General features: G+C 35.9%; 2 protein-coding genes across 2 annotated transcripts; one reads left to right on the top strand and one right to left on the bottom strand.

Moving 5' to 3' along the window:
• On the top strand, positions 633-12,708 carry LOC105178653 (histone acetyltransferase HAC1). The gene is made up of 17 exons (XM_011102163.2): positions 633-889; positions 1,955-2,310; positions 3,172-3,283; positions 3,478-3,766; positions 3,860-4,375; positions 4,547-6,312; positions 7,098-7,394; positions 7,471-7,749; positions 8,385-8,513; positions 9,055-9,255; positions 9,367-9,509; positions 9,605-9,917; positions 10,167-10,306; positions 11,177-11,255; positions 11,363-11,749; positions 12,242-12,459; positions 12,570-12,708. The coding sequence occupies exons 2-17, from the start codon at positions 2,117-2,119 to the stop codon at positions 12,679-12,681; spliced, it is 5,175 nt and encodes a 1,724-aa protein (XP_011100465.1). The 5' UTR covers positions 633-889; positions 1,955-2,116; the 3' UTR covers positions 12,682-12,708.
• On the bottom strand, positions 13,911-15,939 carry LOC105178651 (ATPase WRNIP1). Its single transcript, XM_011102162.2, has one exon. It carries the CDS (start codon positions 15,863-15,865, stop codon positions 14,192-14,194), a length of 1,674 nt encoding a protein of 557 aa, XP_011100464.1. The 5' UTR covers positions 15,866-15,939; the 3' UTR covers positions 13,911-14,191.

The following is a 21,569-nucleotide window of genomic DNA, read 5'->3' as shown; positions in this document are numbered from 1 at the left end:
ATCCAAATATTATAAAAAGATATCAATAGAAGTCAGATGCTGGCAACTTACTAACTTTTAAATGAAATTATATTTATGGCATAAAAGATTTTCATAATAGTTCCAAAATGTAGTAATTTGATGATTGCTAACTTCTTTTGATATTAGTAATTTGATTTTCAGGGGTTAAATTGTTACAATTTTTTTTTCTAGGACAGAAATATAAAAAGTTAGATAGTTGTAATTTAAAAAGAAGGATTACAGTCATACATGTGAGATTATGTGTAAGATTGCATAACCAATATTACAATTCCACACTACACTGAAGAAAGATTTCTCATATTCATCGTCAGTTTTAAGTTTTCATAATAATTTATTTAATCGAAACGCTTAGATTTCTCGAATTTTCTGTAATCTGTATTGAATTGATTCTTAATGGACATGTATTGACGTGTAGTAAGAGTTATTAGTATTTCTAGTTTAAAACCCTCAAGTTATTTGAAATGACATAAAAGTCTCAAATGATGGGGCAATTGAAATATATATGGAATTATTGGGGTCAAATTGGAAAACGAATATTGTGGGAGGGGCAATCCGCAATATTACATATAGAGATAATACGTAATTTGGCTACAGAAATCCATCGGAAAAAGAAAAGTTAAAAAAAAAAAAAAAAGTTAAATACCGCCCATTCTACACTCGGAAATTAACAAAATACCCAAATTCTGGAATCAGCCCCTTTCTTCTAAAAATCACCGTTCTCCGCCGTAACCTCGGCGCGACGCCGGTTAAGTTTAGGCGCAGCGACGGCTGCCTCGTTGGGATTTCTGCGGTTTATTCGCTTCTGTATCTGTTCGCTCGACTATCTGTTCCCCGTGCTATCAGTTTTTGGCGCGCTCTGTGATTTTCCGTGAGTTTTTGTTGTATGTTTGATTTAATTGTTGCTTCCAATCAAGCTTTACCCAATTGCTAATCCAGCATTGGTTTGACGAGAATTGATGCCCTAATTTGATTTCCCCCAATTTGATGAAACCCTAGCTTGTTCCGATTTCAATGATTTTCATCTGAATTTTGAGTTTATCAGATATATGCAGTTATTTCAGCCTGCCCAATACGTATGCATGGGTAATTGCTCTCTTTGTATGTGATTATGCATGTGATCAGGCTCCTGGAAAATTCAATGCCATAAATTTGGTTGCATTTTTGTTTGATGTGGGAGAGTTGAAAGCCTAGATTGTGTGCAATAGCTTAAATTTCTTGTAGATTTTGTGTGTTCTCTCCTTTTCTTCTTTTTTGTTTTTTGGGAGGCAGAGGCGGATGAGTATTAATTGCTACTTGATTTCATCATCTATAAATGGTACCGATGCTGCTCAGTAAAGTGAAAAATTGTTTTGTTCTTTTGTATTCTGATTGATCATTTTGATTGTATATTTCCAGTATCTAAGAGCTGGGCATTCAGGTTCTGCATTTTCTTAAGCTGGATACAATAAGTTCAGTATTAGATGATGTTATGGAACTATTAAAAGAAATCCATTTGTATTCTGACGTAATCAGCAGTTTGTAGGTGCCGTCCCTGGAGTATCTTGTGAGGGATAGGCATTCTCGTGAAGTCCCTTCCTCTCCTATAATTTTATGGGGGGAAATTGCTATGAAGTGAAGGGTGAAATTATTTTGCATTGATTATTGTTGGACAATCTAAATATATTAGTATATGGGACTAGATTCACTAGAAGAAGTGGACTGTGCACATCAATGTAGGCTAGCAAATGCAAATTTGTGTTGAATTTATGCAGCCATCAATCAGTATGTGCTTCTGGATCTTTATTAGATGCTTCTCTTTTTGGAATGTTTTCTTACTGTCTCTTTTCTTGAAAAGAGGGTTGTAGGCTTGATGAATTTGCAATGTTTTCATAATTTTAACTAAAATGATTCTCTTTTTGTATTTTCCTTTAAATTTTTGTTGTTTGCTTTTCAGGTCCAACTTCGGATGTTCCATTGTTTCCCATCGGAGTTGACTAGCCTTGTTGCGGATGAGACTTCAGTAGAGAGAGCTGCATAACTTAGTTAGGTTTTTGTGTTTTTTTGTAGGAAGTCTGATTTCATGGTATGAAGCAATATTTATTGGTCTAAGATAAGGATGAATTTACAAAAGCACCATCCAGGGCAGATTTCTGGACAGGTATCTAACCAAGCTGGTGCTATGTTGCCTGGGTTACCACACCAAAATGGAAATCCTGTTTCCGGCCAGATGCAAAATCCTAGCGTTCCTCGTAATGTCCAAAGTATGGACCCAGAGATTGTGAAAACACGGAGATATATGCAAGAGAAGATGTAAGACTTCTTATTTATGTCAATCAAAGATATACTTTCAAATAGTGATTGTTATAGCCGTTATAATTGAACTTACGACACTCCGTGATAAAAATAAGAAAATTTGGTAAAACAACATTCTCTGGCAACACATGTTTGAAAATTTGCAGGTGTCTGTGTTCTCTGCAGATTGATGTGGTATTATAGCCTTTGGCAGTTTCTCTATGATTTTAAAATAACTCATGTTTACCTTTTGCTGATTTGTTGATAGTATATGCAACTGAATGCTGGAGAAGCTTAATAACTGCATGTCAATTTGCTTAAACTTGCTCTTTTTTATTTCATCTTTCTGCATTATGACAATATTTGAGCAATGAGGGACACGTGTAGGTGTAGTTTCCGACAATCAGTTTTTTCTGGCCTTGGAAAACTAACCCGCTCCATTTCTTCTTTATGGTACTTATCACAATAACATTTAATACCTTGATAAAGGTAAAAGTTGTATTCGTGGAAGTTTTTAAGGAAGATTCACTGGTCAAGCAGATGTTTGTTGCTTCTTCTGTGTTCTGTTTGTATGATTATGGGTTCTTTTAACGTTGAAAAAAATTTGACTGCTCTTTTTACGTGATTGCTATGCTAATTTCCGCTGAATAGAGATAGTGGATATAGTGATATGTGCATCTGTTTCTTATTCGCGTCTAGGAAATGATGTATTATCCTTTTCCGCTAGTCGGTATTGAATGCTCTTTTACTAACTTGTCTCCTCTATTGGTGGTGTTTTTGTTGTTTTGTGATGTGCCAAAGTTCACTTCATAAATGCTGTTATCAATGAAATTTCATGCTTGATGAACCTGCTGAAGTTTTAAATTTTCTCTTCTGCAGCTGGGAATTTCTAACGCTGCGGCGTCAACAATCTCATGAAGTACCTACTAAGAAAATGATCGATTTAGTGAAACGCCTAGAGGAGGGTTTGTTCAAGAGTGCTACGACAAAGGCATGTTACTTTTCCATTTTATTTTTTCTTGTAGTTGCCTTATCAAATTATGCTTTTCGTGTATAACATATGCTTATCGAATTCCAAGGATTCATAAAATGTTGGATTTTGTGGAATTCCAACATATATTAGTGAAATACTTTTGATCAAGCCCTTTGAATATTTTAATCTCATGTATTGCTTCTATTTTTCAGGAGGAGTATCTAAACCTGGCAACTTTGGAAAGTCGTTTGCACATTCTGATTAAGCGCTTCCCTACGAGCAACCACAACCAGCAGTTTTCACATGCTAATTCTTTTCCACCTGCTGGTACAATGATTCCAACTCCTGGGTTTCAGCAAACTGGGAATTCAAGCATGGTTGGGACTTCATCTGTGGATAGTTCTCTTGTCGCCACCAATAGCTCCAGCTCAGTTGCACAGTCTACAGTCAATTCTGGGAACTTCTTGCCAACTCGAAATGGGTCTTCCGGGAGTGTGCACGGTGGTTCTTTTAGTTTGTTTTGTGTTATTTAGTCTTGTGATCTATGGAATATCACATGACTTACAACTCTTTTTCACAAATTATGTTCTGCAGGAGCTTTGGCTGGTGGGTATCAACAGTCATCACCTGTTTTCTCAGTCAATACTGGGGGAGCTAACACGATGACATCCACAGGTGTACACAGAATCACAAGTCAAATGATCCCCACTCCTGGAGTTAATAATTCTAATAATAATGACATAAATAGTAATGCTAGTAACGACACTCTCATGAACATGGAATCATCAAATAGTGGTGGTGTATGTCCTGCTGTTGAATCTACAAGTGCATCACAGCCTATGCTACAAAAGCAGCATGCTGGTGGTCAAAATAGTCGCATCTTACACAATATTGGTGGGCATATGGGTGGTGGAATCCGATCTACATTGCAGCAGAAGTCCTTTGGATTATCAAGTGGGCCATTAACTGGAGGGTTGGGGATGACAGGAAAAAATATATCCGCGATGAATCCAGGAACCACCGAGGGTCATTTAACAGGAAACATATATGGAAACTCCACGAAGCCCTTGCATCAGCATTTTGATCAACATCAACAACCAGTAATGCAGGGTACTCTGTTTCTCTCTTGACTCTCTTCACTACTGACTCCATGCTTTCTCCCCCCTTTCTCTCTGTCTTTGCCACTCAAGTATGCGTGCCAGGAGAGGTGATGCAAAAATATTTTTTAATTAAATATAGAGTTTTACATTGTATACTCACTTCAACACTTATGCTTGACAGGTGATGGATATGGAATTTGTGCGGCTGATGCTTCAGGATCCAGGAACTTGTATGTTCCTGTGACCAATGTTGGATCAATGATAAACAACCAAAGCTTGAATACTGTATCAATGCCATCCATGCCGAAAACAAATATGCAGCCTCAAGCACTTGATCAACCTGAAAGAATGAATTTTCAGTCACAGTATTTAGTAAAAGAAAATCTGGTCCAACCTCATCAACATCAACAGTTTCAACAGCCATCCCATCAGTTTCAGCACAGGCAACTTGCTCAGCATCAAGTTCAACAGAAAATGCAAATGCAAAACCAGCTTTTGTTAAAGAGTAATTCTTTCAGCCAGTCCCAGCCATCATCAAATATAGTTTCTGAGGCAAAGTCTGGTATGGGGACAGATCATCCTGATGACGGTCTACAGTCAGAATCTTCAAAACCCTTCCTGGTTTCTGATATGCAGAATCAGTTGCAACAGAACTCTATGGATGACCATTCTAGAACCACTCAGCCGTCTGGTCCCCTGGATGTCTGTTCTTCACTAGATCAAGCTTCAGAGCAGATGCAGCAGTCGTTGAATCCACAGCAAATTGTTGCTGACCCTCAAAGTGATTTTTCTGGTCTTTCTGGTGGCATCCAACAAGATGCAGCGTACCATGGTCAATGGCATTCCAAGTCCGAAGTTGCATCTAATGTATCAGGAAGACTCCCACTTGATCAAACTATGCAGGATGGTTTTCATCACAGGTTAACTGGGCAAGCTGGAGCTCAACCAAATAATTTATCCTCGGAAGAATCACTGAATGGCCAATCTGACCCTTCACGGTCGCAACCTCTGAACATAGGTGAAGCTGGATGTCGATCTAGTAACATTACTCGTGAACGACAGTTCAGGAACCAACAGAGATGGCTGCTGTTTTTGAGACATGCTCGTCGATGTCCTGCCCCAGAAGGCAAATGCCATGATCCTCATTGCTTAACGGTTCAGAAGCTGTTGAAACATATGGAATGTTGCGATGTCTTTCAGTGTACGTACCCTCGTTGCCGGGCTACGAGGGTTTTAATCAATCATCACAGGCGCTGCCGTGATACAAACTGCCCTGTATGTGTTCCTGTGAAGGATTTTGTGCAGGCACAATTGAAGGCATTTGCTCGTTCTGATCTCACTTCTGGGTTGCCTAGTTCAGTCAACGGATCTTGTAATTCCCTTGATACTGCTGAAATTGGACAATCAACTGCAAAGACGGATCAAATGGCAGCTGAAACTCCAGAAGATTTACAACCTCCTCTTAAGCGCATTAAAATTGAACAAGACCACCAGATTCTTGTCCCTGAAAGTGAACGCACTGTTGCCTTGGCTTCTAACATTAATGATTATCATGTTCAGGATGCACATCATAATGAACAGCATCATGATTCACATATTCCAATGAAATCTGAAACTTCTGAAGTCAAGATGGAGCTTCCTGGAAGTGTTGCATTTGGACAGTTAAGTCCGAAGAATACCAAAATTAAGGACAACTTGGATGATGTCTGCATCCAAAGTCCTGAAGGTGGTCCTATTGTGGCAAATAACCCTGCTGGATTTGCTGGGCAGGAGGTCATTAAGGCTGATAAGGAAATGGGGCAGGCTAAGCTGGAAAACACTTCAGCACCTACCGGGAATACATCCAAGTCCGGGAAGCCTAAAATAAAGGGAGTATCAATGATAGAATTGTTCACCCCAGAACAAGTCCGTGAGCACATTATGGGCCTTAGACAGTGGGTAGGCCAGGTCAGTCTTGTATGCATATGTTTTGTCTATCTTGCTAGACCAACACTTACATTGATATTCTGCTTGGTGTAACATGTTTTGTGTTTAACAAGAAATGACCATAACTAGGCTCCTGAACGTTACTGTTAGCACCTCAAAGAATTTTCATGAATATTTCATCATTAGTATGGACTATAATGTGACATGCCGTTTTCCAAGTAAGCAAAATCCGGAAGCATCTGAGTTCTTTCTGCTTTAGTTTGTCTGCTTGGATGGATTCAGAAGTTTCATCATAAGCATTAACTAGAAATTTGAAATGCAGTTGTCCAAGAAGCCGGAATTGGGAAGCATCTAAGTTCTGTTTGCCTTAGTTTCTTTGTTTGACACTTCTCTCTCTCTGGGTGGGGAGGTGATCATTAGGGAATTGAAAAAGTTAAAAGTGGCTTTCAAGATACCAGAATGACCATTTCTTTATTAGGCTTAGAATTGTTGATTACAGAAAAAAATGTTAAGGAATGCGACTTGGTTGAGCTATTTCTCTAGGTTACCTGTGGATTTCTTACTAATTAGTATTCGGTGTATTGACCAACAAGTTTTTGGTTTTTATTTTTCTTTTATTTGTTACCTTGCTTTTGTTCGAACCTCTTTGGTTTGGAGGAGAAGTGGGTTTTATAAGTGGCATTTCTTGATTCAATCTCACTCATTTATGACTTTACCTTCGCAAGAAGCATTATGCACCATATATGCTCTTTGAAGGAGTCATAACCTTCACAATGATGAAAATTAACTTGTCTTTGTTTCCACAGAGCAAAGCAAAAGCAGAAAGAAATCAAGCAATGGAGCACTCAATGAGTGAAAATTCTTGCCAGTTGTGTGCGGTTGAAAAGCTCACCTTTGAACCTCCTCCTATATATTGTACACCTTGTGGTGCTCGCATTAAAAGAAATGCCATGTATTACACCATTGGAGCTGGTGAAACTCGTCATTGCTTCTGCATTCCATGTTATAATGATGCTCGTGGAGACACCATTGTAGTAGATGGAGCTACTCTTCCAAAGGCAAGGGCAGAGAAGAAGAAAAACGATGAGGAAATTGAAGAGTGGGTATGTCACATTTACTTGCAAATGCTTTTTTATATGAGAGATAGTCCCACAAGATACTAAAAATTTATTTTTGCAGTGGGTTCAATGTGACAAGTGCGAAGCTTGGCAACATCAAATATGTGCATTGTTCAATGGCAGAAGAAACGATGGTGGGCAAGCTGAGTACACTTGTCCGAATTGTTATATGGCAGAAGTAGAAAGAGGAGAACGTGTGCCGTTGCCACAGAGTGCTGTTCTTGGAGCAAAGGATCTGCCTAGAACAAATTTGAGTGATCACTTGGAACAAAGATTATTTGCGAAGCTGAAGCATGAGAGGCATGAAAGAGCTAGGCTTCAAGGAAAAAGTTATGATGAGGTGATCTTGTTTACTTATTTGTAGTATCAGCTGTATTTTCCTATTAAAATATTCCAGTTGAATGTTCTGATCTAATGTGCACGTCTTGGAGATACTAATGGAGACATAATTAGCTGATATTTTATGGGACTTGCCAAGAAGTCCGACTTTACCACCTCAAGGAAAGTTCACCCAACGACTCCTGCTGAGCTTTTATGACTAATAAGGATAACTTCTTAACCAGTATTAGGGGACTCTATCCATTTTCATACAAGTATCACATCTAATTGTTTTTCCGTTTAAATCAACAAAATAACTTTTCAATGTTTCTTTTATGTTCTATTTCCTACTCTCAAGTATCCAGGGGTGATTTTATGTTTGAGGTTGTACATTTCACGATTTTTAAAGGTTTTTTTAATCACTATAATTAGTATTTGGACCTTCAGATGGAAATATTTACTGAATCAGTGTTAGCATTAATTCCAGGTTTTGTATCAAACTGTTTTTCGCACTGTATTTTTATTAAATTTGACATATTGGCTTGGACTTTGTAATTGTGTCTCCATACCTCCAAATTCACTAAAACATTATGTACCTTCTGTGTTAACTACTGAGTATTTTTGATTGAGTTTTTATTTATGTGATTAATCTGCCAGGTACCAGGAGCTGAAGCACTTGTTGTAAGGGTCGTGTCTTCAGTGGACAAAAAGTTGGATGTTAAGCCACGCTTTCTTGAAATTTTCCAAGAGGAAAATTATCCAGTAGAGTTCCCATATAAATCTAAGGTATGGCGTACGAACGAGAAATTGTTTGGCAGACTGAAATATGGACTTCTGTTTCCTGCTTTGTATTAATTTCTTTTGATGTATACACTATGTGATAGAAAATGTAAGAGTTGTAGATTGAATGGGTCCACTTATTAGAATTTGTTCTCTGTTTTTGGAAAGAAATGGATGCTGCACATAGGAAGTTGTATTAAATGGAAAAGATGTTAATTTAGCATATTTGGTTTAATTTGTACCTTGTATCAGCATCAAGAAATTTTATGGCAGGGATTGCAATGATCGCATCTGAGTTCTGAACATACTAAGTTAAACTTTTTTAGTAGGTTTTTTAATTCGACCTTTCGTTACTAGTACTTCTGTTGGTGTTTCTTTTTTATTAATTTATCTTGAGGACTGTGGATTTGTTGCTTGAAATTATTCCTCATGTTAGCTGGTAGTTCGTTGGTTTATTTAAGCTTGGATAAGTAGTTTATGTAAAATCTTTGAGTTGTTACTGCTTGTCATCAATATATCACTTCAAACTATATTTTCTATCTTTCAGGTGATACTGTTATTTCAAAGAATTGAAGGTGTCGAAGTATGCTTATTCGGCATGTATGTGCAAGAATTTGGATCTGAATGTCAGCAGCCTAATCATCGCCGAGTCTACCTCTCTTACCTGGACTCTGTTAAGTATTTCAGGCCAGATGTCAGAGCAGTGACAGGAGAAGCTCTTAGGACATTTGTCTACCATGAAATTTTGGCAAGTTTCTGACTTTATTGTTCTTGCATGGCTACTACAGCTGATGTATTTAGGAAACAAATCTTTGTTACCGTTTGTAGTTTGAATACTCAACATTAATCTGCGTTTCAGATTGGGTACTTGGAATATTGCAAAAGGCGTGGTTTTACAAGCTGTTATATATGGGCTTGCCCCCCACTGAAGGGTGAAGACTACATTTTGTATTGCCACCCAGAAATTCAAAAGACACCCAAATCTGATAAACTTCGAGAGTGGTAAGTTTGGTTGCTGTCACTTTCTGAGGCTGTTGAACATATTAAGAGTTCTTATGCATGCCATTGTCTTTCCTGAATTTCATCTCTGGTTTCAGGTATTTGTCCATGTTGCGGAAAGCTTCAAAGGAAAATATTGTAGTCGATCTGACTAATCTGTATGAACATTTCTTTGTTTCTACGGGTGAATGCAAAGCAAAAGTAACTGCAGCTCGGCTGCCATACTTCGATGGAGATTATTGGCCTGGTGCTGCAGAGGACATCCTCTATCAACTGCAACAAGACGAGGATGGAAAAAAGCAGCATAAGAAGGGATTTATGAAAAAGAGCATTACAAAAAGAGCTCTAAAGGCATCTGGCCAGACCGATCTTTCTAGCAATGCATCAAAGGATTTGATGTTAATGCATAAAGTAATTTCTTTGCCCTAATTTCTTTACTTTTGCTTGAGTATCTATCTGATATGGTAAAACTAGTTTTGTTTTTCCCTAAAGAACACAACATTTGAGGATTAACCTCTGGTGATGCTATTTTGAGGGATTATTTAGTCTGTTCAACCTCATCTTTTCTTTCCACTCTTTATGGTTCTTTGATAGTCCTTAGACTCCTTATCTAATTGTACATGTGAAGACACTTATTTTGTAACTTCATTTTTTCCGTAGCTTGGTGAGACTATATCTCCAATGAAGGAAGACTTTATCATGGTTCACTTACAGCATGCATGCTCGCACTGCTGCATTCTGATGGTTTCTGGAAATCGTTGGTCTTGCAAACAGTGCAAAAACTTCCAGCTTTGCAACAAGTAAGGATTCTAAGGGCTTTTGTCTTATTAAAGTAAAACTTCATCGCGTCTATTCATTTTTCTAGAGTAATGTTTAATTTCTGGTATCATGAATCAAGCACATCTGTCAATCTTTCTATATGCTTGATGGAGACATTATGGCTATTCAAAGAGAAGAAAGAAATCATGATCGTTAAGTGTGACTGACTGCTCTTATAGGAAAAAACATTACAGAGAAATGAAATAACTTGTGTTGATTTTTGTGCTTTTGTGATACTTATTTTGTGTACAGTTGAGATTATCAGTCTAATATTTTGTCTTAGGATGTCGGGTCTGAGGATAGAATTTGTAAGGAAATTTCAAACAATTCAATATCAAAAGTTTTGCAATTTGTGCTTAGCAACTCAAATATGTAGAGTGACAAGAAGTAACAAATTTGATGTTGTCGTTTCTCTTAGTTTATTGATGTGTGATTTCTTCGTCGGATCTACTATTCGGATTTCTTTTGTTGTTTGTGATGACCTTTTCACTTGTTAAGCACCTGTCTGGTCTAGGTGCTTTATGAGAATGAGAGCGCAAGTCCCTAAATTATTTAGGTGAAGACATGATATAATTGGTGTATAATATGATTGATGCATCTTTTGTTGGATGTGATTTTAGTCTGAACTATTTTCTTCCACTTTCTTGTGTTCTTATAGTTTTTCATTCAAGCTTTATTTTGGTTCAGTTTATAAGTAAATTGTTGCTTGCAAGAATAACAACAGATTGACATATCAACCTTTCAATTCTCTGCAGCGAATACATCTGTTTAGGCTTCATCAATCATGTCCAGGAATAACAACATGCATTAAATTGTGCCATTGAATTTATCAAACCTATTTTCCTTTTCAGTTGCTACGATGTGGAGCAAAAACGTGAGCACAGGGAGAGACATCCTATTAATCAAAAGGACAAACATGCACTTTATCCTGTAAGCCTATAGGATCATGATTTTGGCTGACTTTTTGTTTGGTATTTATTACTCCACGTGTTTCGCATAAGTTTAGGATTTGGAATAAGAAGTTTACAAATGTGCAGGTGGAAATCACTGGAGTCCCCGATGATACCAGAGATAATGAAATTCTGGAGAGTGAATTCTTTGACACAAGACAGGCATTTCTGAGCCTTTGTCAAGGAAACCATTATCAATATGATACTCTTCGCAGAGCTAAGCATTCTTCAATGATGGTTCTCTATCATCTCCACAATCCTACTGCCCCAGCATTTGTGACGTCATGTGCTACATGCCACCTTGACATAGAAGCTGGGCATGGTTGGCGATGTGATACATGCCCTGATTATGATGTATGCAATGCTTGTTATGAGAAGGATGGAGGAAGAGATCATCCTCATAAATTGAGCAACAACCAATCTAATGATCACGATGCACAGAACAAAGAAGCTAGGCAATTGAGAGTTATGCAGGTAACTAGTGCTTTCCTTATTTTCATTCTTTTCACATTGCTCGGAGCTTTTATTTTGTCTTATCTGTCTTCTGTATTTTATTGTGTTCTTCATAACTTTCTAAAGAGAGATTATACAACAACCCACTCTCCTTTTTTTTATCTATCTGATTACTTGAGATGACTTGTCCATTAAGCATTTATGCACCTCATCAGAATGATCAAGAAAACATAAAATTGTGACAAACCATCAACTACATCTGTCAAAGCACTTGAAAAATCCACCACCCAAGTAAATAATTGGTTAATGGTTAACATAAGTGGGAGATCCTTTAGTTCTTTCAGAGGGATTATGTGGAAGTTACAGATCAATTTCTATAAGGTGCTTGAACAATCATGAAATCAAAGTCGAGATGGTTAATAACTCGCGTGGTTGTTTACATGACCTATCCATGGAAGCATTAAATTCTTGGCTCAGATTTCATGAAATGAAATTTTTTATTCATTCTTGCAGCTTAGGAAAATGCTTGATCTCCTGGTGCATGCTTCTCAATGTCGATCTCCACATTGCCAGTATCCAAATTGTCGCAAAGTGAAGGGACTTTTCCGCCATGGTATGCTGTGCAAAGTACGTGCTTCTGGAGGTTGTCATTTGTGTAAGAAAATGTGGTACCTCCTTCAGCTTCATGCTCGAGCATGCAAAGAATCCCAGTGCACTGTACCTCGTTGCAGGTGTGTTCTAAAAATCCTCTTGCTACATCGACAGTGCCCTGCTCTCTCCTCTACCATCTTTCCTTTAGTGTGGAAAATCATGCTTCTAAATTCTCTCACGATTGATGCAGGGACTTGAAGGAGCATATGAGAAGGCTGCAACAGCAGTCTGATTCACGACGAAGAGCTGCCGTTATGGAAATGATGAGGCAACGTGCAGCAGAGGTTGCTGGCAATTCTTGATAAAATCCCATTTGTATATATAGCATTAGCAACTTTTTGAAAATTCTGTTTCATAGTGATCCGGGAGTTTTACAACTCTAAGAAACTACATTTTTCTCAACTCAGAAGAAGTGGTAGGTTGAAATCTGTTCCTTACTGTGATGGCCAACTCCATTGCAACAAAATTCAAGGAGTTATTTTTCACCATCACTTTCGTTCATACTTACTCGTATGAGCTTTGCTAGGGATGTCCATAGACGGCAGACTCTGCTTGCTTTCCCTAGAACTAGCTAAATGTAATTTAGATGGAAAGGGTATATAAATCTGTCCTGAGATAAGTGACCTTCTGTTTTTTTTTTTTTATTATTTTCTGTATCTCTTGTAATTTGCCTTTTTACCATCATTCGATGGCGAGTGTACAAATAGTTGTCTTGATCTAACGGATGTTACCAGCAAAGTGACAAAGGGAAAACCTCAATTTGTCAGAAGTTCTCTTTGGTTTATTTCATCTTTTCTCGGAATTCAGAATTCTCTTTCTTATACCAGGAATGAAATGTGATTCACCATAGCATATGATAGAACCATATAATGAAACTATGCATTGTAAGAAAGGATAAGATAATGAAAAATTGCTTTTATGTTTTTCTGTTCATTTTCACGTTTTCTTTCCAAATTAAGACGGTGTGTAGCTAAATTTATTCAGAACATATTACGAGTTCATATATCTTGTGAGATATTTTTAAAAGTTTAGAGATGTTAAATCTAGCATAGTCGCCCTGCTGCTAGCTTTAGGTGTTTTCGTCTCTCAAGATGTTAAAATAGAAAAAAAAAAACTAAAAAATCTTAAAATAACAATGGATTGCTCTATTTTCTTTGTATTTTTTATTTTTCAAAGAGTTTATAAAATTCTAATATCTTATTTAAAATTTATAAGCTCTTTAGAGAAGACCTTATCCAACTGTTTACTAGAAGCTTTCAAATCTAATGAGATATTTTGAAAAGCATATATACCCTCTAAGTTTGAATTAACTTTGTAATTTCTTCAATGAGATAATGAAATTTGAAACAGAATTATTTAAGTGTTTGCTCGCATATCACATTCATTGTGATCGTTAGTTGGATTTGAACAAATTACATAATAACTGTAATATAATTAATGTATATTTTAAAAAATTGACCAATCACGTGTCAAAGATATTTGTTTCCATGTTGAGAACTACAAGTACAAAAGCCCTTCTTTTGCCTTGGAGTACAATCAGTCTCCAACCATAAGCTATTGGCTTGTTTCAACCAAACTTATGGTTGTCCCCAACCCCCATTTGTACTCAAAGAAAACCATCTTCCAAGTTAACATGCTTCATATTTGTGTACATCAATCCATTCACTGAACAAAACTACTCATAGATTGAAGTCTTGATCAGGCACATCTCTTCCTAGCATTCCAGCTCCATGAAAACAAGACCACATCTAAAATAACAAAAACTAAGTATCACAACCTCGTCCTATACGACTACAAGACACCTTCGAATTTCTATGGCCAATGGAGGAATTTGTAACCTTCAAGTGACGGAGGCAGATACGCCTGTGATGACGAGTCAGGATTATCAGGAGGATATATATATCCCTTCCCATAACCAAGATCCTTCATTAGCTTTGTCGGTGCATTCCTCAAATGGAGCGGCACCCCCTCATTCTGTCCTATCGATTCCTTCACCACCTTCTGTGCAGATCCCATCGCTCGGTATACAGCAACCGACTTAGGTGCCAGAGCCAAATATGCGACACACTGTGCAAGTATAACATTGCACTCTGGCATCCCTATGAAATGACATGCTTGGTAACAAGAAACGGCCTGGGTTAGAGCTTGGGGATCAGCCAAGCCCACATCTTCACTCGCAAACCTAATGAGCCGACGTGCAATGTAGAGCGGCTCTTCACCTCCTTCCACCATTCTTGCCAGCCAATAAATAGCTGCATCGGCATCACTCCCCCTCATTGACTTGTGGAGGGCGCTTATGAGGTTGTAATGCTCCTCCCCGGCTCTATCATAGGCCAAATGCTTGCACTGCAATGCTTCTTTAACCTCATCTACAGAAACCACAACCAAAACCCGAGAATCCTCATCGGTGTTACATTCTTTGGCTCGTGCAGAGGCAGTCGTGGCCGCGACCTCAAGGGCGTTCAACGCCACCCGGGCGTCTCCATCACAGTGCAAAGATAAAAACTCTGTTGCATCATCATCTACTTCGAACTTAACCAATCGCTTTAGGCTTGCAGCCAGTCCCCGGTCCTCATCAAAAACGGCTCGTTTCACTAGCATTGTTATATGATGGGGTTTCAATGGAGTGAGGGTTAAAACTCTGCAGCGGGACAACAACGGCGTTATCAGATGGAACGACGGGTTTTCTGTGGTGGCGCCGATGAACACTATACTCCCATCTTCTATTACGGGCAGAAATGAATCCTGCTGCGCTTTGTTGAACCTGTGGACCTCATCAAGAAAAAGAACAGTACTTTTGCTCGTTTTCAACTTCGATTTTCTGGCCTCCTCCACAGCCTCCCTGACATCCTTTACCCCACAAGTCACGGCGGATAGAGAAACGAATCGGTAGGAAGAAGATCCAAAGCCGCCACAGGAGCTCACAATGGCCTTGGCGATGGAGGTCTTGCCGGTCCCGGGTGGGCCCCAAAGGATGACGGAGGGGAGGCGGCCACAGCCGATCGCCGAGCGGAGGAGGGCGTCTCTTGCCAGGAGGTGGTCCTGTCCCACTATTTCGTCGAGCACGCGCGGCCGCATTCTCTCCGCTAGCGGCGGGGGCGGAGGTTCCGGAGAGGGTTTCTGGATATTTTCTTGATTTTCAGCCAATTTTTGACGCTTTCTGGGATGAACCAACGAGTGGGACTGTTCATCTCCCTCAATCTCTTCGGACTCTTGTTGGGTCTGGTCTTTCTTGGGGTGGAAGTGGAAAAAGCGATTGATCTTGGGTTGGACAACGGGAGGGCTGGAATTGGATGATGGGGGAGTGGGAGTTTGAGCAATCGGAGGGTGGTGGTGGTTATTCTGATTGAGAAGCCAATCGGTGGCTTTGAGGAGGTTCCCGCCGGCGGCCGCCATGGCTTGGGCGGCGAGGTCAGTAGGGAAACCCATGCTGACAAGCTGCTCAATTTCAGCCTCCATCTCCAAATGGTTTGCCCTTTTGCTCATCGTCAGGGAAATGGGCTCGAAACCTCATATGGTTGCCTACTCAGACTCCGCTCTTTCCCGCACTTTCTGCTCATTTTTGTACTTGATTATGTTATTTCCCATCTTTAATTAATTATTAATTAGGTTATTAAACAATTAAACTTATTGCTTCTTGAAAAACAAATGAAAATGAGAGACTTATTTACACTTGATGGTGAACAAAATAATTTTCCAAGAATGCCAAATAGACCAATTTACCACTTGTTTTATTAAACTCGAGACTTATTTCACGGGAAAAATGCAAGTAATTCCCTCCTAATATCGTAAATAAGCAAATTACTCTCTTATGCAAAAATAAATAGCGATTTATTTCTTTATATTTTTTAAAGGAGAACAATTTACCTCCTATAATTTTTAAAATGAAGCAATTTACCTCCCTGTATAAGGAGGTAAATTATTTCATTTTAAAAAATATAAGGAGGTAAATTGCTATATGTTTTTCATAATGAGAAAATATATTCATTTTCAATATCACAAGGGGATAAATTTCTATTCACCTCTTATTCCACTTAATATTTATAAGATCTGAAGTCTATCCTAATCTAGCTTCGAATATGCCTCGACCCACCTCTATTAGATTAGAGATTTGTTTCGCCTCGTCTCAAACCCACTCTCACCCGACTCGGCTTCAAGCCAACTAATCTAACTCGCAAAAGTCGATTAAATTCTCATTTTCTTTGATTGATAAACATATTTTTTTTAAAAGAAGTTGTTATTAAGTATTTAATAAGTTATTATTATGTTAAATATATAATTTATTTTTATAAATATTTGCACTAAGTAAAAGTTAAATAAGTTAAATATATTTTTAAGTATTATTAAACCCTCATCGAACCAGATGAGTCCTAAAATCAAAATCCGAACCCGGTAATTTGGCCCGCCCATCATTTCACCACAACAAAATGTAGTGTCAGGGATAAATATTAAATAATAATTTTTAAGATCTCTATAAGACATATATTAATCTTGTGACAATAGAATTATTATGATAAAATTATCATTTTATTCAATAAGAAATCCAAGTAAATAATTTCTGCTGCATTTAAGATTTATATTTGTTACTACTGAAAATTAGTGATAATACAAATTATCATAATAGTCAACTATAATATTTTTTTTATCACTAAGTTATTACCATAAGCTTGCTATTAATAACCAGTGCTAGTAATATATATGGACAATTACATTGCACTCCCTGATGTTTGGTGTAACAAATAAATCATTTCGTTAATAAAAATTCACCCCATGCACTCCCTGAAGTTCGGTGTAACAAATAAATCATTTCGTTAATAAAAATTCACCCCATTTGTTGATACCAGCAAAAAATTGAATAAAATTCATATTTACTCACGATTGATTTATTACTCATTCATAATAGATTAAATAAATCTTTTCTTAACAAAATTTACCCTTATAAAGGTGAAGATATGTTACGTTACATGCATTATCGTGTAAAGATATATAAGTATAGTTTGGTCGGAAAATACTTGTTAGACCTGTAATAGTTTAGTAACAAGTTATTCAAGGATAAATACAAAATTTTCATTCGGCTTTTTAGCTAATATTAGCAAATTCGATTAATTTTGTCTAACAGAGAGGTTTATTTATTGATAGAAACAAACATTAAGGGTACTAAATATAATTTTTTTAAATTATAGGGTAATACATATAATTTTATTAAATTTATTTTAAAGAGCTTGTAAGCTTTTAAAATAACAAAATAATAACTTATAAGCTCCGATCCAGATAAAAATCAGTAAAACTATTTAATTTAATTATTGTAGATATGATGTGGGGATCAATTATGGAGCCTATCAAATGACTGGAATATCCAATATTATTAAAATAAGGATAAAATACAATTTGCCCCTCTAAACTATTTTTAATATAATATTTAAATTTTAAAATAAAAAATATAATATTTATTCATTATAATTAAAATTTTGAATAATATTGCCCTTTTTATATTTATATATAGTTCAAAGATTTTTTTTAACAATTTCGTATTTTAAACTTAACTAAAATTTTCTTAATTGAAAAAACTATATTTTAATAATAATAAAATAGTATATATATAAATTAGTGAGTTAAATAATTTAAATTTATTATATTTTACAGACTCAAAATTAAGTAATAAATGAATACAATAAAAACACAAAAAATAAATTATAAAAGATTTTATTAATTTGGCAATAAAATTAAGTTATTAACTATCTATTGATCGCTTAGATAAAACTGAGTAATTACATATCGAACTTTTTTAATATATTTTCTTTAAAAAAATAATAAAATATTTATATTTATTTATTTATTTATTAATATATTTAACTTGGTTAAATATATATATTTGTCAATTTCTTTTAAAAAGCATATATGTGTTGTTGGTTATATTATATTTAGTGTATCTACTATATATATATATATATTAATTTATACTCCACCTTAAATTAAATTCTTTCTTATTAAAAAATTAATTAAAAAATAATTTTGTAACGATTTAATGTGCAAAATGCTAAAATATTTTGAAAATAATATAATTATTCAAAGTATGAAGGCATTTTTATCCAACCAAAGGAGTAAGTATTACATTTATTAATTTAGAAGGGTGAATATTACATCAAAAATAATTTAGGGAGCAAAAGTATTTTACCCTTAAAATAATTAAATTTTTCAAAAATTGCGAATTTTCATCATCATTTTGGGTTACCATTTGACCCTTTTCTATATCAACTATCTTAGTTGGTTGTACAATTCAACCCCCATATGTCACTTATATTCTTTTTTATTAGATATACATCTATATTTTATAGAGTTTTATAGCCTCAAAATTTTTGTTGGGAAGACTCCTTCTTGGACGAGACATCTTCTGGTACAGTATTTGTAGTCTTCCAAATTTATGTGGGATCAGAACTCTTCTTGTACATACCTATAAATAGGTGTTTCTATGGATACAACAAACACAATTCATACTACGTGCGTTCTCACATAAAACCTTTTCGAAAATACTTTCTAGTCTCTCTTAATATCACCAAAGTCTCCAAGGATTTAAGGCGTGTGAATTTGGGTGGATAGCTCTTGTAGCAATCCATGAGGGCGAGAAGAGAGTGTCGATCCAAAGAGGTAACAAAGAACGTGCTTGTAAGTCTAAGGGATTGCTTGGAAGCTTGTAGGCAAGTCGTAGAGATTCAGGGTTCCTCAATTCATTCCGCTGCAGGTTTCAAAACTAAACTATTGAGGTAATTATCAAAACCCTTTAACGTACAATGTGTATTAATTATGTGATACTTATATGCTATAATTTTCAAAAGTGGTATCAAAACCGTTAAGACTTGTACTCGCTTCATATATATAAACAAGCATGTATGTATTTAATTTTATGCCATGAATAATTTTTGATGATTCATGAGATTACATATGAATGATGTATTCCCTTTTTAGTGAAAATTATTTTGTTTAATAAATTTGGGTATTTTTGAAATTGAAAACCCATTTGTTTATTTATTAATTTTTTTTTTCGAATTCTTTTTTCTATCATGAATAGATCTTAATGTGAAGACACATGGTTCAAATTTGGTAGAAAATGATTGAATATTTATTTTGGTAAATCAAATGCTAATTGCAAATTAGTTTTCTTTTCACAGAAAATCGAGCCTAAATATACTGTTTGAACATGCATATTTTTATGCCATATTGTTGAGCATGAAAAAAGAGGTTCAAAACGGTATTTGATTCATTAAAAATGGATGTGAAATGTATTTAATTTGATTTTTTCAAAGTTCTTGTCGGAAAATTGACCTGCGTTGAAGAAATTTTTAAGGTTGACCATGCTGATTGCACTGACTGTGCGTTGATTGCATTAACCAAAGGTTGACCGTGCTGACTTTATAGATATATATATATATATATATATATATATTTTGTTTTCGTGCTTTTTTAAAGCCTAAATCAGTATCAAGTTTTCAATTTCATGAAATTATTTGACCTTTTCTTGGGGGTCATTTTTCTAAGTTTCAATATTATTTATTTTTCTATCAAAGATTAAATATGGCTTAGGAAATAACATTCCTTATTGTTGCATCTCTTGGTGATTGCAAATCATGCTTATATGTGTTTGTTTTAATTGGAACATGAGTTAACATTTGGGTGCTCATGAATAATGTACGTTATTTGTTTTTTTTTGTTGTTCAAAATAATTTATGGAGGTGATAATATGGTATCCCTTTGCTTTAGATTGATGTAGTAGTCGCGAATAAATGTTATTTTTGTATCGGATATGTATTTTGCAGCCCATTTTCGAGGCCATGTAATTTTTGGGATATGTTTCGTTAATTATTACCATAGACTATAAGATTATTTTGACATGAAGACCAAAATTCAACTTATTCATATTAATTATAGCATGTTTTATTGTTGTTGGACAAAATGCAATTCTATTCTTGAATTGGTAATTCTTATTATGATCTTAATTTCTTTGGGAGATGATTATTAGCAAGGATGTGAAATTTTCGATCCCATTGAATTAAGGAAAATAATAATATTTACTTGGATTCAGAATAAAATTATAGAATGGTACCTAACACACTTGCACATGTAATACAATAACGAAGAACTAGCTTTTTTTGAGCTTCATGGTAGTAGCAAATTAGATGGTCGAAACCATGCAATGTGGCATAGGAAAATTCAGTATTTTCCGTATCACAAAAAGATTCTTGATCATCTCACCACTAGCATGGCTGAGGTGATAGAGCCTGCAAATGGACAAACTGCCCAATCTCGTCGCGAATTAGACGCATACAATGCTGGAACAAGATATGAGTGCGCGCTTTACTATGTTAAACTGCATGCACGATAATCTGATCCATGAATATGAAAAGTATCCAGTGGCTAACGAGTTATGAAAAGTTTTGAAGGTCGCATATGCTAGCACTTTGGCTACGAGATTAAGGGCTCTAACCCTTAGGTTCAATCAATTAAGAGCTATGATGCGTCATAAAAGAGCTATGATGTGCATTAAAATAGTTGTGATGCAAAATAAGATTGACGAGTCGGCTGTCAAGGGGATTCACTTGAACTTATACAATGATGAGATTGAGTTGATGAAAAAAATACTATATCACCTTCTGGTAAGTAAATTAGGAAAAAAAAAGGAGTTTAATTGATTATTTTATTGCAAGTTGGCTATGTGGTGCAATAAAATTGATTATGTTGGGATTAAATTGATTATATTCTATGCGTGTTGCTTGCTTATGTTGTTTGGGCTATGTTTGATATACATAGGTAGATAGGACTGGTTATTTACTTACTGAGCTGTTGGCTCATTCCTTTGTTGATATTTTTTTTTCAAGAGTTGATCTTGAGGTGTCTACCTGTCGAAGGTTAGGTCCAAACACTATATTCAGTTAGGTCGGGCTAGTACGCAATTTTCTCCTCATTGTCAGTTAAAATACAAATCACATTTTGGTTGTATAAAGAGGAATTAAAAGTGGGGAAACTACTTGTGATGGATTACTTTGTGGCGTTTGATATATGCGTATATGTATAATATTGTAGGTTGATTGTGTTTGTTGTGACGTTGAGATTATATCTGCATATTGATTATGTGCATATTTATATATATAGATGCAGGGATTATTTTAAGTATGATGTTTAGGGGAGATATAGTCGT

Source organism: Sesamum indicum, linkage group LG16 (assembly GCF_000512975.1).
Source record: "Sesamum indicum cultivar Zhongzhi No. 13 linkage group LG16, S_indicum_v1.0, whole genome shotgun sequence".
NCBI lineage: Eukaryota > Viridiplantae > Streptophyta > Magnoliopsida > Lamiales > Pedaliaceae > Sesamum > Sesamum indicum.
The sequence above is the reverse complement of the archived record's forward strand: the minus strand, read 5'-3'. Positions and strand labels throughout refer to the sequence as shown.